Genomic DNA, 13,165 nt, shown 5'->3' with positions numbered 1-13,165 from the left:
CTTAACATATATAATATTGATAGTGAAATAAGATGTGCTCTTCCACTCAGAGAAAATACATTGCATGAAAGCATTCTTTGTGAAACAAGGAATTTATGGACAAAATAAGTTCTGCCTGGCATTACTTTCACCTTTGTATCTGCAAGGCTGGAGTATCTGCCACTTTCATAAACACAGATTTTAAAGGAGCTGAAGGCTGTTCCCTTTTCTGTTGAAGGTACTGTAGCTGTGGAATCACACTCCCTTCCAAAAACAGTCTCCAAAACATCTTAACCCTCTTTTCCTGCTGGCTGAAACATGTCAGTCTTTTAATTCCAGGAGGCAGGGGTAGGAATACACATCACTCCTTTCTTCTGAACTGAACATCTTTGATGTAGCTTCTGTTTGATTGTGAATGACCAGAACAGACTACAAAATGGCAATAAGGATTCAACATATTGTTGGTTCACTTACCCAGAAAACCTTAGTAAAAATCAGCAGGGCTTTGTTTCAGTAGATGGCAGGACTACACGCTCTTGGCTCAGTTGCAAGAAATGAATTACGTTTCAGACAGATGACTACTGATAAGATGTATGTTATCAACAAAATTTGCAATTAGGGCTCTTCTGCCTTATCAGTAGCCTGTATTTTAGCCACAACATCCTCCTAGAGCTTCAAAACACTGTTTAGCTTAGACAAAATGCACGCAGATGCTATTCTGTGTGACTCAGTTAAAGTAGTAAAAGAAACTGTAGTTTCAGCTCCCTTCTTATATAGTAAATTACTCTTTTGACATACTACTAGCACTGAAGCCTACCAAAACCATACACATACACACACATCATACACATAATCAATGCTGATACAGAGTAATTCATTAGTGAGCACATGATTCTTGACAAGTAACTACAAAAATAGGTTCTGTTATGATAGAGTAACTGAGAAGACTGGAAAGACAGAAGAGTCAGCTAAAAACGAAAAGCAAAGTAACTGAAAAAATACATGACTATCACCTTTCACGGGTGTCTTGTTCGCATTCACATTCAGGCTGTTTGGTTTCTGTGCTGGCTGTGGTATAGACGGTGGGCTGACACTGTTAGCTGCCCATCCTAAAATTCAATAATACAGCAGCATTAACATGAAGAATTACTTTGTTAACTCCAACATCCCACTGTCTGGCAGCACAATGCTCACAACCAGATGACGGAGCAGAATATTATTTTTATGGTTATGGCTGTTCCTATCTTTTCTTGTACACAAAAAATCAGCATTCAGATGCTGCAGACAAGCAGCGTCTTTGAGAAGAGAATATCTATGGATTAGTTTCATCATCTCCAGATCCAGGCAACTGTACCCTTTTAAAACCTTTAACCTGGATAAAAAACAATTTTTTCTTGTTTCTTTTACCCAATCACAGTTAATAGTTGTTCACAGAAAGGCCAGTACAGTTATCAAGTCAAGCATAGCTGTAGGGAAAAGAATAGTCCTTACATTTGGGCAAAAATATCACACATACTAAACATTTTTTCCACCTTTCTTTACTTTTAGAGTCATAAAGACATCAGCTGTTCCAGAAAAAACATATTCAGAGACCCCAGATTTTTAAAATAATTTTGAAATCATTCATTCTGAAAGAAAATGTCTTGTAAAACAGTTTGAAGAATTAAATTCAAGATGCACTACTTTGAGTTAACTTAAAACTAGGTTTTAATGGAGTATTTTTTTGTTCGTCATTTGAAAGGATCTTCTCAGCAGGGAGAGAGTGACTATGCAGGAAAAAGTAAAACTGGTTATTCACAATTTTTTGTTCTTACATACATATTCCATAGCCACAAAAGAGTAATCATAAATACAGTTAATGAGGCCAGATGAGCTTGCATGGCAAAACGAACTAGGGGTGGTGTACCACAGAAATATATTAGGAAAAGTGGGCCATTTTTGTCCCTGGCTTAAGATATTTAAATTCTTATGCTTTATCACATTTAGAGGACTGGAGGTCATATTTCTCATTTCAGCAATACCTTCTTTAAGTGTGGCTTGATCAATTATCCATTTATCCACCTCAGGGAGCTAGTGTATCTAATTCTGCAGTATCACAAACAGGATATTCATCTGGGCACACAGCTAGCATTTCCTTATTCAGTCTCTTTTTTCTACGAGTTCATGGTCTCACATCCTTTTCAACTCTCTTTGTTCTTCCTCCCCTGACTTTCTCCTCTTTTGAGATCCCTCTCAGATATTGGTACCCAGTGTCCTGACAGTTACTGTTACAGCCACGTAAGTCACATAAACCCTTTCTCTCCAGTAGATTATTCTCATCACTCTATGATCTTACCTTGATTATCTGTGTTATTAAAGGAGGCAAGAAGAGTGTTTCTATGAAATCACATGAATTAGGAAGGAAATTTAAAGCCACAAACATCCTCTGTATCTCTAAGGAAACAACCCAAAAACTTCAAAATCTGGATGCAGAGGGCTCACATATATTTGTTCTAGGCAAAGGTGATAAAAGCTTATGAGCTAGCCTGTGCCCACTGAAAATGGGATTTTAGAGTTTAATCTCTCAAATAGGCAAATTTGAATCAAATAACAAAAAGTATAGCATTAACACTTCAGAATGACATACTTTTCCAGGCATTTTCTCTGCTTGTGTCACAAAAGAGAAGAATGGCAGAGGACATTACACACAACTACAGAAAACTGTAATGCTTTCATCTGTTTGGAGATGTACTGTGAGAAAATGTTTTAATATGTCAGTGGATGGCAACGGATAAATTGAGCGGCTTGCGCAAACAGGGCCAACTCCCAGTTTCATAGAAATGAATGGGAGTGCTGCCCGGAAACTTTCTGTGCAAGTCCCACTGACTTCAGTGAGATCAGGAGTTGGCTCCCCAAGACCTCACTGATGTTCATTTACACTGATGCGACTGGCAGACCACAGAGTGAAACACCGCAGACCAGTTAACTCCTTTGGAGCCCTTCTTTTGCATCCCTGGACTAAGGCTTGGAAGGTAGCACATCAATGAGAGATGCTGCGGTCTACCACTGGTAGCTCAAGTACCACTTAGAAAACAAAAAGAACCTAGCAACAAAAACATCCAACCAAAAACGCTCCACAAAATGTGTGATGCTTTTGTAGTGAACTTATATATCTATGAAGGTACTGGGACAGACCGACACAGAATTTTTATTAAATAATTCCATGAATTATGTTTTTAGTGTCCACACACAGTGAGCTACAGGGAACAACTTTGCCTTCCGATGACAAACTGCAGCCTATCAATTTGAAAGCAGTTGTTGGCCCTAAGCCTGTTCTGGTTTGTCTGTTCACAGGATGGCTTCATTACGTGACTAGACAAAAGATTATCGCTGAGACAGCAAGGAAACCAAACAGCTTACTTTTCAGCTAGCATCTTCACAAATGTTACCACAATTAAATTTAGAAATGGAAACGGTAAGCTGCACATTTTCTTACCAACTAGAATATATGCACATGGAGGTAAGATAACGAGGAGCCCTTAATGGTATGAATAAGTAAATGAGGCCATAAACATCGTGAAAGAGAAAGCCAATGGTCTCTCTGGAAAAGTGGAAAGGCAACCAAACTACAAAGCTGTATCTGGAGGAGAATCTAAAAGATTTGTTGGGAGCATGCTTTGTTTCTTTTTTTTTTTTATATATATATATACACACACACACACACTTACATGTATTTTAAACCAGCACCTGGTAGGCCCATAGCAATTCAAAGTCCCATTGTGCTAGATCCTGCCTATAAATACAGCCAGAGAAAACTCCGAGCTGGGAATTCCTGACCGTAACAGTTTATAACCTGCACAGCATTGTGCCTGTTTTACAGATTAAGATCTGAAGCAGAGAGAAAACAAAGCCCCAAAGATTTATGAGTGTGCTTAACGTAAAATAAGTAAGTAATCCCACTGAAGTTAATAGAAAAGTTAATGTGCTTAAAGTTAAGCATGTGAGCTTTAAGAATCTTTATGGTCTTAAGGCCAAATTCACACAGGAAGTATGCAACATCGAGGCTCCAGTGTAGCACCTCACACTGAATCATTATTAAGCAATCCTACCAATTAACTGGGGGGAAAAAAAGAGTAGGAGATGTATCACAAATCCTTAGTAAAAATACCTATAATTCATATATTCTAATAATGCCAACTTGTATGTTTAGCTATGTTTATACTTAAGTTAGTATTTTGTTTAAATAAAAGTCTCTGTTCCCAAATTTATTGAGAAGGTCAAATTATAAAAGAAGTGCTGTGAAGTGAAATGAAATGCAGTTTAAGATTAAAGCTGAGATTTAACAAGATATATAAAATGGACAGAATTTCACCTTCTGTTAAAAAATAAGACACAAAAAAATTAAGAAGAAAAATGGTCTATGAAAGTTAGTTTAAATGATGCATTTTAATTGGCAACTAAAGTCAGCTGGGAACATGCTGATTATCAGATAAAATCATTCAGCTGATTAGCCCTGACTTTTCAAATGCCAATAGATCAATTACCATGATCTTCTGCCAAAACCTTGGAAATCTATTTGAAAAGATCAACATATTTTATTCTTCCAATATCTACTTATTCTTTTTCATATTCAAAAAGATTTCAGGATCCCATGTTGACTGGAATGGATTTTCCATTTCTAGTGCTCCTTGAAGGCAACATACCGGAGTTCTGATTTTAAAGTGCTAACAGCTCAGACAATGCCAGTGTCTTGGGCAAACGAGAGTGATAACAAGAGCCTCAGAAAGGACACCCAGCCCTGTTTGCCATTTACACCTCAAAAATATTTTTCCTTCAAAACATGTTTACATTTAAAAACATGTAAAAACTCTGAAAAAAACAATCCCATATTTCTGTTGCTATTTTCAGTAATTTGCTTAAAATCTGTTTATATCTCTGTATCAAGAAAGGTGTTTTTCATTGTTCCTTTCCCCCTTTCAATAGATATCATGTCCGCTTCTGGTCATAAACTGTTTAATTTGACAATGCAATGACTAAACCTCGTGAGGTTTTTAGCTTATATTTTATGAGATCAAACCCTACACTCTTCCAGTCTGTCTTCACTCTAGCAATCATACTCATATATGCACGTACCCCATTGTAAGAATACATTTAAAATTGTGCATCATTGTAAATGTCACTCCCCCAGTTTCCATCTAAGCACTGAAGTCAGTGAACCCAAATATCTTGCATTAGGGGTGGTGGTGTTAACTGTATTAATTGTAAGATAAATTTGACTTTCTTATTCATGCCAAAATGACCCAGGTCATTTTACGTCATGTAAGATTGTACCAGTTGCATGGGTTCCAAGAAGTAGTCTTCAGGATGGAATCAGTCTGCTAGTCTTTCCTACATCACTCTTCCCCAAATGAGATTTAAGTGACTTGGGACTGAGCCCAAAAAGGCAAGCTCCTCCTCCAGCCTGCAAAGCCCTAGGAGAAATCTAGCTGGACTGTGGTGAGGACAAAGGTAGTTGATGATGGTTGGTTATCACCAGCCTGCCTCCCTCCCTCCCTTCCCTTCAAGGCCAAAGAAGCAGCAGGAAAGCTCTGCCCAAGTTCCCCTCTTTCCTTTCCTCTCCCCCCAGCCTGGAAAACCCAAGAAAATGAACTGCATAGAACGAAGGGGAGAGAAAGAGTCGTCACCTGCACCAGTAAGTAACCAGCCTACAAGAGGAATCCACCTGTATGGTTGCTAACATGAGACAACCCATTCTACCTTACCCATATCCCTACATGCAACAGTATGGGATGCTTTAAAAAAAAAAAAAAAAAAGAAAATTAATGAATTCAATTGATTTTCACTATTTGATTAAAAATAGCATTCCCAGACAAACAAAATATAGTAATCATTTTTGGTTCTTTGGCCCCTTAACAGAGACAGCATTTGTGATTCAAACAGTAAAACCCACTCAAACAGATTTTCTGTCACAGAAAAAAATGTCTCAAAGGCCTACAGAACATTTTAGGAAGCTCAATGAAAACATTCAAGACAGTAATTTTGACTTCAGGTTTTGGGGTACTTCATTCACAAACACTGAATGAGCAGGGGTACTCATGTTTTTCTCCAGGCCACATTCTGCTTTAATGTCAGGGTTTCTGCAGCTATGGCACAACATAAGCTGTCACCACACTCCCACATGGCAGAAAGCCATACTCTAATGCCTAAAACCGAAACACCAACAGAACAAGATGAGCTCTCACCATGTAAAGACGACTGCAAGTCATTCATGTTTTGGTCTAACAGCTGTGAGGGTAAGTAGCCTGATGGTGTTGGTGCCACAGATGATGAAGTGTTCTCCACATCTCCAGCTGAAGAGTTCATGGTGAGATCAGCAAGTGCAACCTGTCCAAAAACAGCTGTCCACTCTTTGCTGAATTCCCCCTCATCCAGGGAGGAGGCGTTGAGGATCTCATTCAGTAATACCATGTCATCCTTATCACCAGGTTCTGACTCCAAGGACCTCACAAACTGATCCTTTGAAGCTGTCTCAGAACAAGAGAATCAAGATAAATATTTTTTTTAGACAAACAAAGGAGGAACTTTTTTAAAACATCCAATCTAGGTTTTGTATGTTACAAGAGATGGAATATTTTTGCGTGAATATTTGTTGTTTTCTCTTTTAGACCCAATTCTCTTGGACATTTGAGCTTGTAGCTTATGCAACAAATAATACCTTGGTTATCTTAGATAACCTCACTGCTGTTAAAACTCATTTCTCATTAAAAACACTAAGTATGCTTAAAAAAAAAATATCTATTAAACACCACACCACAATCATTACATAGTCTAATATTTAAAACATTGGAGAAGATTACTTTTATGTTGCTTTTTGGGTCATTATATAAACCATCAAAAAAATCAGGTTGGTATAAATTGAAAATAAATAAGAGTTGGGGATTACTCTAGAATTTTGTGAGAACGTAAGATGACCTTTATGACCTTCTGACCAATACTTGAATTATTGGGGTATTTCCCCATGAGAACAGGTTACTCTACACAGAGTGAGATATCCACACTGTTCAATTTCCTCTCTCAAGCTGCTGAGAAATAACTACAGCCACTTTCCTTCTGATTCTCCTTGCTAGTTTTTCTAGCACCAGAACTGCCACTGAAGAAGCTTAGATCACTCGCGCCATTACTCCTTAAAAACAAGTTTTCCCATTTCAGAAATGCTAAATAGTTATATAAAATACATGAAGCTTGTAACCAGGATCGTAATCCTTTTCTCTAGCTTACAAAATATTTGGAGAGTGAAAGAACTGTCAAGGAACCCCAAGTGTTATTTTACTTGGAAACATTTAGAGCTCCACTGTGGGAGTATGCAAAGGACAAAAATGGTGGTTAACAACATTGATAATGTTACGTTACTGAAACCCAGATCAGTTTATCTTAATTATGCTTGTTTCAAACTTGTGGTAAGGCACAGAAGCAACTTCAGTTTTCCACAGTTCGGATAGATCAGCTGAGCTCTGTGAGTTGCATACAACTTGCAAAGATGTTTTTAACTCTTTTGGGTTGGGATAAAAGATTGATAGTAGCAAAGTGGTTGCAACAGGCCATTTTATTTAAGTGCAACGGCCTTCTCAGGCAAGTTCCCTTTTAATACCTGCAATAATTTATAATGAAATGGCTGAAGTTGAGTCAGAGGAGGAAAAAAAGCACAAAACTGTGTTTTAAAATAGGCTGATGAGTCAACATACACACCTACGTACTAAGAAACAAATAAACCAACACATAATATAATATAAGGATTTTATTCATTACTGAAGACAGCTCTGAGATTCAGCTCCTTTCTAATTCACATGTTTATATACCTCTGTACTCCCTGACAGGGCACAAAAATTAGAAATAGAAACATCACAAACAAGTCAATTCTCCTGATGTTCTCACTAGACTATAACTAAAATACCATGGAAAACAATTTGTCCTCATGAATTTTCAGGCTGCCTTCCCATCTTCAGATAAACAGCAAAGAATGCTAAGGTTGTCCAAGCACCTACAATTCCGCCCACCAAGTCTCTAGCTATTCAGCAGGTAAGGCAGAGAGGTAAATCCTTCCATAAGGGAAAGACACCTGCTCTTTCAAAGGCACTTAAGAATTCTGATCTTACTGGGCATCACCATCTCAAAGCTGTTTTCAGGAGGCCCCTTTCGTGAACCTGGAAGGCTTACAGGGGGAGATGCAAAGAGAGCATCATTAGTAACAGATCTGCTAAGGCATACCGCCAACACTGTACCTAACCACAAATGACATTTACTATAATGGAACAAAGGCTTTGCAGCAACACAGCTCAGAGCAAAGCTCTGCTTCATCTGGGTATCTCACTGCAGTGGTCCCATTTCTACTGGGGGAGAAAGTACAACATAAGCTTTTTGCTTATGCTCAGGCTGCCTCGAGTAAGCAGCAGTAAGTTCCACTCTCGTTTGCAATAAAGGCTATCTCGAAACCAGTCTTGCTTATTGAGATATTACTCATGTGGTATCTCTGCTAGATTACTAGAATGATATGGACTTTCTCACCTCACCCATAAATGTTCTATTACTTCTTTCCCTGTTTCTCTGTTGTCACTGCCCATTTTCACAGTCAAAATCCTCTTTCTGTCTGCACATGCTGCCCCTAACTTTATAAATATCCATGAAAAAAACCCCAAAATTTCCAACAGAACACTGAAAAAACAATGTCACTATATTCTTTTTTCTAGTTTGAACAAGCCTCTAGCACTGCTCATATTCCTTTGCAAACATGCCTCATTTTGCTGGTATTTAAAAAAATTAAATGCAAGGAGAAACTAAAATATTTACAATGATACATGATTGGAAACATAGGATAACGACTTCCTTCTGAAACACACACAAAAGTATACCTCTAACTATAATGCTACACTTAAAACAATACAATATTCATTAGCCTAAAGCTAGCTAGTATGTAAAATTAGGGTAAATGGCTGATATTGTAACATTAACATAACCATCCTTACCTGATGTAGCCACCCCATAACTGCTTTGGTATTGATTTAACTATTTAAATAAAGAATAAAAAAATAGCTTTCTAACTGACAGCTAAACTTGTATGATCAATAATTGTACGCATTATCTGTATCTCCACTAAAAAGTTCCAACAAGGAATGGAACTGAGTAAGGAGAAAACCAGAAGAAAAAAGGCCGCTATCAGACACGCACTGACCTTTTTTTATTAACCACAGAAAAGAAGTCATCATTACCTTATCTATCCACAGATTAGGGCTGCTTCTGTACCGGCAGCTGAGGAACTTTCCCTGTTTCTGCTTTCATGGGTGATTCCCCACATGGGTAATTTCCCCACAGTGCAAGAGACTGCCTGTGGCAAATTCAAAGTTGAGGTGTTTGCAAAAGCTTTCTTCCTGACATACCATGAAGGCAGGACCTTAAATACCCCAAATTACACTCTCAGTCTGACTAAACCGCACAAAGCGATTTTTTTTCTCTGCTTCTTTACGTGCTTTTTGAGTTGCCACAGTTGGTTTTGTTTTTGTTGAAGTTATTTTTACTTATTCTTCTGAGATACATGAGTGAAAAGCAAATGAAAAGTGATATGCAATACTCTTACTGCATATGAACACTCAATATAAAACTTTTAGCCAGATTTTTCATATGTCACATGGTAAAACAGTACCCTTTGGAAAAAGCAGCACAATCCCTTAAGCTGCCACTGATCTAACAAAAGCATGAAGATACGAGTAGAGCCTGGAATGAAAGATTGCTTTCTCATGTGTGTATGAGAACAGCACAGCAGATTTAATTAACTACCTGGTTGAAAGAAGTCACCAGTTCTTATGTGGTTTTAAGGGGACTAAATTGTTTCTGATACACACATTTCTGATATAAAATCCTGTGGTTACTAGTGTATTGCCAAGGGTTGTGACACAACAACTAAAGAACAAAAAAGAAAAGTTTGTGAAATGTTATAGGAGGGGTAAGGTTTACGGTAGAACCTACGTCAGCGGGGCAAATATGATATAGTCTGGTATACCTAACCTTGAATCATCTGTTACAATGCATTTTATCCCCAGTAAGGTTTCCTTCACATTATAACATCAGGAATAGTACCTCTGCATGTATATGAAGTTGAGTTTCCTTTATCATTGTTTAAATACTGCAGCTGAATAATTTCATACAACCTCTCAGATTATGAAAACAAGATCTAAGATTATAATTATACTTGGTGTCTGTAATTGAAAAGCAGCTGAAACAAAAATGCACAAATATTTCATACCATTTTCTTCAGGTTGCAGGTCTAATAAGTCATCTATGGTACCTAAGAGCAAGAAAAAAAAAGAAAAAAAAAAGAAGAAAAGCAACAAAAGAAGATCTCCAGTACACTGACAATCAGATTGCATACATCTAAAGGTAGTTTTCTTAAGTCTCTTCACCTGAGTTCAGCTTGTGGTTACAATTTCCTTGTAACATGGATATGACATCCTTGCCATCATCAGCTGTAATCAAGATCCATAAACATGTCAAATTGCACTTGGCACAAGACCGTGCTTATAAACAATGTCACTATAAGATCAACATGCAAGGGTTGTTGGTATTCATAATTAAAATGAACCTGGTCACAATGGAAGACAGACTCAAGCTATAAGCTTTTCTAAGAAGTGAGGAAAATTTCTGAATAATAACCTGGGAGGGATCTTCCTTTGAATCACTGCCTGCCACACCAGCCCATCTCCAGACCGAGTGCACTTACCTGAGGGAACTGCAAGAATCATAGAATCATAGAACCACAGAATGGTTTGGGTTGGAAGGGACCTTAAAGATCATCTAGTTCCAACCCCCCTGCTGTGGGCAGGGACACCCTCCACCAGACCATGTTGCCCAAAGCCTCATCCAACCTGGCCTTGAACACTTCCAGGGATGGGGCATCCGCAACCTGTTCCAGTGCCTCACCACTCTAACAGTAAAGAATTTCTTTCTAATATCTAATCTAAATCGACCCTCCTTCAGCTTAAACCCAATACCCCTTGTCCTGTCACTACACTCCCTGATAAACAGTCCCTCACCATCTTTCCTGTAGGCCCCCTTCAGGTACTGGTAAGCCGCAATGAGATCTCCCTGGAGCCTTCTCTTCTCCAGGCTGAACAATCCCAACTCTCTCAGCCTGTCCTCACAGGAGAGGTGCTCCAGCTCTCTGATCAGCTTCGTGGCCCTCCTCTGGACTCTCTCCAACAGCTCAATGTCTCTCCTGTACTGGGGCCCCCAGAGCTGGATGCAGTACTCCAGGTGGGGTCTCACAAGAGCGGAGTAGAGGGGCAGGATCACCTCCCTCGACCTGCCGGTCACACCTCTTTTGATGCAGCCCAGGACACAGTTGGCTTTCTGGGCTGCAAGCACACACTGCTGGCTCATGTTGAGCTTCTCATCAATCAATACCCCCAAGTCCTTCTCCTTGGGGCTGCTTTGAATCCATTCCTCGCCCAGCCTGTAGCTGTGCTTGGGATTGCGCTGACCCACATGCAGGACCTTGCACTTGGCCTTCTTGAACTTCATGCGGTTCACACGGGCCCACCTCTCCAGCCTGTCAAGGTCCCTCTGGATGGCATCCCTTCCCTCCAGCATGTTGACCACACCACACAGCTTGGTGTCGTCAGCAAACTTGCTGAGGGTGCACTCGATCAGATCTGGAGGATCCTCTGATCCTCCAGAAACAGAGACCCTTCTTTTACTAGCCTGTACTTACACAGGCCAGGAGAGAGCACAAAAGTGCCCGGTACCTCATCACTCCCTAAATTGCCTTCCTTGACAATGTTCTTCCTCATGACACCAACTCTGGGAACGGGGAAAAGGAATCTTCCCCCAAAGCACCCCAGGTCAGGATATAAGTAATAGCGCCTCTTCTCCTTCAGGAAAATAAATGGGCTAAGACCAATGGGAGGGAAAATGTATAGCTGAGGGTTATAGGTGAAAAAACATCACCCTGCCCCAACTGTAACTACCTCAAGTTCTGAGCAAGTTTCTTAGATTAGACATGGAGTCAAAACAATCATCTAGATTCCATCTATCAGTGATGAGAAAGACACCTCCTTCAGGTGATTAATTCCATTTAAGATATGTAGCAAAGCAGGAGGGATGAGTTATCTGCTGAACATGCCTTTCTCTCCCCATTAACTATTGAGTAAACCTAGCTCCTAGACAAGAAAGTCTGTAGCTCTAAAGGCAAATGAAGGGGTCGGTCACGGTATTGCCAGAACTGGAAGGCAGATCTGCTGGAAGCCTCAAATTTGAGGCTGGAAAGGAGAAATAAAATTCTCTATGGGGGAATAAAAATTGAATGCCAAACTCTTTCAAGAGAAAATTCAAGGTGTGTTCAGAATGAAATGAAACAGAACAGCTTGCTGTTTGAATCATATTATTTTAACAAGGCTTTGCTAGGACAATGACGGAAATGTGCTACCAGCACTAGAATCAGCTGGTCATTTAAGGACCCATGATCAGATTTGATTACACTCTATATAGATATAGATAGGAGAGGCATAAACACACATGGACAAATACACATGATGCTTCCATAAAAGGACAATGCACAAAGCTAAAGGGGAAAACCCCAACCCTAAACTGACTAGCAAAGAGGAAAAAAATAAGAAAGAGAAGTTCATGAAAGGCGAGATATGGATGGCCACAATTCTGTAATGAAAAAAGTATGACTGTTGCTGAAAGCCTGCCCTAGTTCAGCAGGAAACATGCTGGAGCCAATCTTAAAGACATCCACCATATATTAAGGGAAAATGCAGAGCAAATGATAAAAAATTGGAAGTTATGAAGTAGAAGTAGTCGATGAGGAAAACTAAGAAGAAACACAGCTCCATCACTAGTAGCACTACGTCTGTATTACTTTAGTACGTGCAGAGTACTTTAAGAAAAAAACCCCAAACCTTAGCAATGGCACAGACCCACTAGTGTATGGAGATGGAAAAATTTAGCAGAGCAGGCAGAAGTATTCCAAAATACTTCAGTTCCTTTTAGGGGCGATGGAGAAAGAGACAGAACAAGGTATTTATATTATGAACGATGGTGAAATATTTTACAGCCCATAAGTAACTTAGATTCTAGAAAACATCTGCTAAGAAAATGTAAGTCAGATTTTGTATCCAAGAATATTAAAATATCTCATCAAAGAGATATCTGATCT

The 13,165-nt window shown here is 39.1% G+C and overlaps 1 protein-coding gene across 6 annotated transcripts in view; it reads right to left on the bottom strand.

The window, feature by feature from the left end:
- ICA1 (islet cell autoantigen 1) overlaps nt 1-13,165 on the bottom strand; it is a 73,074-nt gene that overhangs the window by 1,725 nt on the left and 58,184 nt on the right. Inside the window, exons 11-14 of one of the 6 annotated variants that reach the window (XM_054816168.1) lie at nt 10,410-10,472; nt 10,253-10,294; nt 6,201-6,482; nt 993-1,088 (exon numbers count right to left, since the gene is read on the bottom strand). In XM_054816168.1, the coding sequence (XP_054672143.1) occupies nt 993-1,088; nt 6,201-6,482; nt 10,253-10,294; nt 10,410-10,472 (483 nt within the window). The remainder of the gene's footprint in view (nt 1-992; nt 1,089-6,200; nt 6,483-10,252; nt 10,295-10,409; nt 10,473-13,165) is intronic. The other 5 variants (XM_054816171.1, XM_054816169.1, XM_054816170.1 and 2 more) reach the window with 5 other exon arrangements.

This window comes from Grus americana, chromosome 2 (genome assembly GCF_028858705.1).
Source record: "Grus americana isolate bGruAme1 chromosome 2, bGruAme1.mat, whole genome shotgun sequence".
NCBI classification, from domain to species: domain Eukaryota; kingdom Metazoa; phylum Chordata; class Aves; order Gruiformes; family Gruidae; genus Grus; species Grus americana.
This window is presented reverse-complemented; position numbering and strand designations above follow the sequence as displayed.